General features: G+C 42.0%; 1 protein-coding gene across 1 annotated transcript; it reads left to right on the top strand.

The window, feature by feature from the left end:
• Nucleotides 1-796: 796 nt before the first annotated feature.
• Nucleotides 797-2,155, top strand: T265_03494 (hypothetical protein; the record flags this gene model as incomplete). The annotated part of the gene is made up of 1 exon (XM_009167994.1): nucleotides 797-2,155. The coding sequence occupies one exon, from the start codon at nucleotides 797-799 to the stop codon at nucleotides 2,153-2,155; it is 1,359 nt and encodes a 452-aa protein (XP_009166258.1).
• Nucleotides 2,156-4,319: the final 2,164 nt, after the last annotated feature.

The following is a 4,319-nucleotide window of genomic DNA, read 5'->3' on the forward strand; positions in this document are numbered from 1 at the left end:
AGATCCCATTTTGCGTAAACAGCTGTGTCAAAAACAAGCTGAACAGGGTTCAAACATACCCTTATGCCCCCAGCTATTTCACCCACCGAGAGCTGTGCTCGATCCTTGAATACCTCCAAAGCATCCAGCCCAGTAATGTTTGTCCGCTCTGAGAAGCATGGCACTCGTAAACTCATTCAACTTTAGACTCCGAACTTTCAACAAATGTTACAACTGCTACGGTAGAAACCACTCCGCATATGGAATGTTTAAAAGTAAAATGTTTAATGTGAACAATATTCAATGAACCTGTTAGATTTAATGATCGTTTGTTAGTGGTACACATTGGGTGCTCTGAAATACGTTTACTTAATTTCAACCGCAATTTCGGTGTTTTTTATTTGCAGCGGCTTGTCAGCGAATCAAAATCAGCCTCCAGCGTCACTTCTCAACTTCTTCGCTGAATTATTTTTTTCTGTTTTCTCATTCATACAAGTTCTTTACTTGGCGAAGTCAGACATAACAGGTTTTGACGGCCAGTATGATTAGCATCCTTTAAAACTAAGTACTGGCCAAGGCTTATGTCTATATATTTACATCAGCACAGGCGAGGTAGATTATAATAATTAATTAATAATGAAAATAATATACTATTCCGATATCACAAATGTTTTGTTTTGTTTTCCCATCAAAGAAATCCTATTGGTTGAATTTACACCCCGCATTATTGGGTGCGAATGCAACTTACTCATTGGCCAATTCCAGAACTATCGTAGTATAAATACGATAGAGTGTCAGTGTAGGAAAAATTTGAAGCATGTCAGAGGAAACACCAGGTCTAGGTCTTTACGATCGATATAACGGAAGCGATGTTCTGATTCACCAGCGTTTCGCACCACAAGTCACCCTGATTGAAAGAACAGTTTACCCTATATGGGCAGCTTTTGGCATCCCGGGTGGACTGTTTAGTGTGTATCTATGGAGTGGTCGACCCATGCGTCGAGGCGGGAGCGCGGCAGCAGCTGTCTATCAAGCGTGCCTCGGGGTGGTTGATCTCAGTTATTTATCTGTTCAAATTATATGGTATTTACACGCGGCATGGCAACAAAAAGTCCTTGATTATCCAGTTGTGTGTGAAGTGTTCCCAACCATATTCTATCTTGTCCAGTATCTCGGACCTGTCATGAATATGACATTTACGCTTGAAAGATTTTTGGCCATATGCCATCCATTTCGTTCACAACACTGCCTCATTCGATCTTCCGGACGAGGAGCACTAAAAATCATAGGGATTCTGACAACATTTTGCCTCTGTGCAGCTTCTGTGCAATCGATGGTGTTTGTATACAAAGAACCCACATGCAGCACACGGGATGAGTTGAATATGGAAGGTCACATTGCGAAATGGCTGCATCAGAACTGGACGTTCATAACCGAACTGTTTTTCTTCGTGTTCTTGCCAACCTTGTGTTTGGTCCTCAATATATTTGTCGTTCGCGTGTTGCATCAGAAATCAAACGTGAAAAGAAAATCGTTGCCGGTGTCTTATCGCAATGGAACACAGTCTGCTAACTCAGAATCATCTTACGCATTTAATCCCGATTCGAAACATCACATCAGTAGGAATATTCGAGCGAGCACAATAACCCTGGTTTGCACCTCGTTCTACATGATTATCGCCAATTACTCCGTGGCTGTCGCACTGCTGATTGCACTTCTTTTACCCCTCGGCGATCCAATGCTGTCGGATGAGGAAATCGACAAAGATCCCGTGTGGAATCTGTACTTCCGCTTGTTCACGATTCGCATTTCTATCGACTATTTCGCCATGTCTCAATTTGTGATAAAATTTCCCATTTATCTGGCTACAAGCAAACAGTTCAGAGGTGAATTTCTCAAACTTTTTCAATGTTTAAACAAAACACAACCGATTATGCACGGACGTCTGTCCACGGTCCGACAGACACTCACTCCGTCAGTTTCTGGTATAAGTCGTTTCACCCTCAATGGAGATCAAGCGTCACCTGCGATGTTACCCACCTCATTCAAGAAAGCAAGATATGATAAACAGACGGGTCAACTTGGTCCGGTATCACACAGACAGCGACCTTCTGCTGGAATGACGCGGTTAGTTATCGGTGCAAGTGGGGAGCGTGTACCTGCAATTTCATACTGAGGGTAACGATATTATATCATGTTTTCCAATCTGCTGTTACTTCACATGGACTCGATAGAGAGATCTGTACAGATCATGTCGGACAAGTGTGAATAAAGATAGTGTGTGCACAATGCTATTCGAGACTCTGAACTTTAGGCGATTTGCGTGAATCTAAAATTAGGGGATGTGGGACACTCAAGTTTCATGAGACATAACAATTGGTAAGGTGTTCTCACCAAGCGCCTCCCCTGCTTGAGGATACTTTCCCATTAAATTATGCACACATTTTAGAGGTGATAGTTTCAGTCTTTTTGCACGGTGAGCAATACACAAGATGCGTCTCATTTAAGTGTGCTCATGTTGAGATGGAAGGCAATTTATCTATCAGGTAAGATGTGCCCGGGAACTGCACATCTAAATCGAGTATCATCTTTCTTTCCTACTCTACACTCCGCATATTCGTCGGCATGCAAAGGAAACGTCTGATCCGTTCAGATTGATTGGTTTGTTTCTCACGCGAGATAGTGGTTTAGCACTTTACTTGGTGTGCGTGTGTGTTCTGTGTGTATTGCAACCCGGAACATTGATTTGAGCTGTGTCAGACTTCCATACACTTGGCATCGACGTCCCAAATTGTGGAAAGAGTGAACAGATGCGTGTTGTTTTCCCGTTCAAATCAAAAAATGATTAACTTATAAGTATACCGATGGGGTCCCCCTTACGAATTCATAAATGACTTAGGCTAAAGACAAGACTCAATAGTCTGGCGTGTTCACAGCCGAGCAATCCACATTTGTCTTCCCCAAGGGGCTGCATAGGGGGTGAAGTTTACCAGGTGTCGCTCAGGTGAACAAAGTAACCATATTGCCACCTTGAAAACGGAATGATAATCACTCATCTGTAACACGCTCTCAGTTTCTGGCTGCCATGCCACTTGAAGGAAGCACGAAGAATGGAATACTGCCAGGTTGCCCAAGCCATCGACATGGGAAGTCGAAAGGTAGAGGTCGGGTTCAAACCAGGGATCTTTTGATCCATGCGCTGGCTAAACCTGTTGTGCGACACCAAAGGTTTTTGTGACAAAAGTTCCAAACTGCTTACCAGCTTAGAGAATTCTGGTTTTCCGATGCCTAGTAAAACTGTCAAGGCCTCACATCGAAAGCGAATATTGAAACTATAAAAGTAAAATGTTTTAAGGGGAGTCCGTACATTCTAAACGGGTTAACTAGAGAACCTGGTGTAACCTAATATATTTGCTTAACGTGCAGAATGGTGTTCAACTTATGGGAGCCGTTATGAAACACATTTTGTCCAGAAACATTTTGCACTGATTAGAGAGCACCATAGTTACTATTTCAAAGAACTTTATCTTAGAAAACATGGTGTTGTTATCTTTTGGGCTATCACGATTTGTACGTGTATGACTCCGCTTCAAAGAAAAGCGTTTTATCGAATATACACTCATCTGCAAACTAATATGGTTCTCTCGAGAGACTCACCTGGAACCCAGCTGAATCTCTCGTTTAAGATGTTCTTAGGCAAATAGAACATAAGGTTGACGGAAACCCGGGGATGAGCCCCAAGAAGGGCGAAACCGGTCGGTGGATTTTCAGCAACCTTATGAGCAGTACATTACAAATATATGAAAGCGTTTTATGTTAAATTGCTGACATTTGTTTTATTAATCATAGTTAACGTAACCTAATTAGGACTATATAGTGTGACATTTCATTAATTCCTGCAGATTACAGGATGTCCATAACGTGGTTCCATGTGTAAACCAAGCTAAGCGCACTAGCCGACTGAAGACAACTTTAGGTTGATCCTTACATAAACTAGCATGATGCTTTACACTTTTCGAGTGCACACATGAACCAAGGGTATTTTATCCGACAGAAAGCAGGCCTCACATATAAGATGGTCGACAGATTTAGGCTCCTCAATTGGGTCATGGAATAAAAAAATTCGGAAGAATATCTACAAATCAAGTCTGCAAGAACTCAAGCATTGATTTTGACTATGTTGAATACGTTTTTCGTTTGGCGGTAAGAAGCCACCAAGATCCTTTACAGTGATGGAAGGATACCAGAAGTACGTCATCCAGATTATATATTTAAAGCTAGCGAACACCTGACGGATTCCTCTATTTTGTAGATTTGGTCCAAACATGGAGTGAGCAACC

This window comes from Opisthorchis viverrini (genome assembly GCF_000715545.1).
Source record: "Opisthorchis viverrini unplaced genomic scaffold opera_v5_50, whole genome shotgun sequence".
Taxonomy (NCBI): Eukaryota; Metazoa; Platyhelminthes; class Trematoda; order Opisthorchiida; family Opisthorchiidae; genus Opisthorchis; species Opisthorchis viverrini.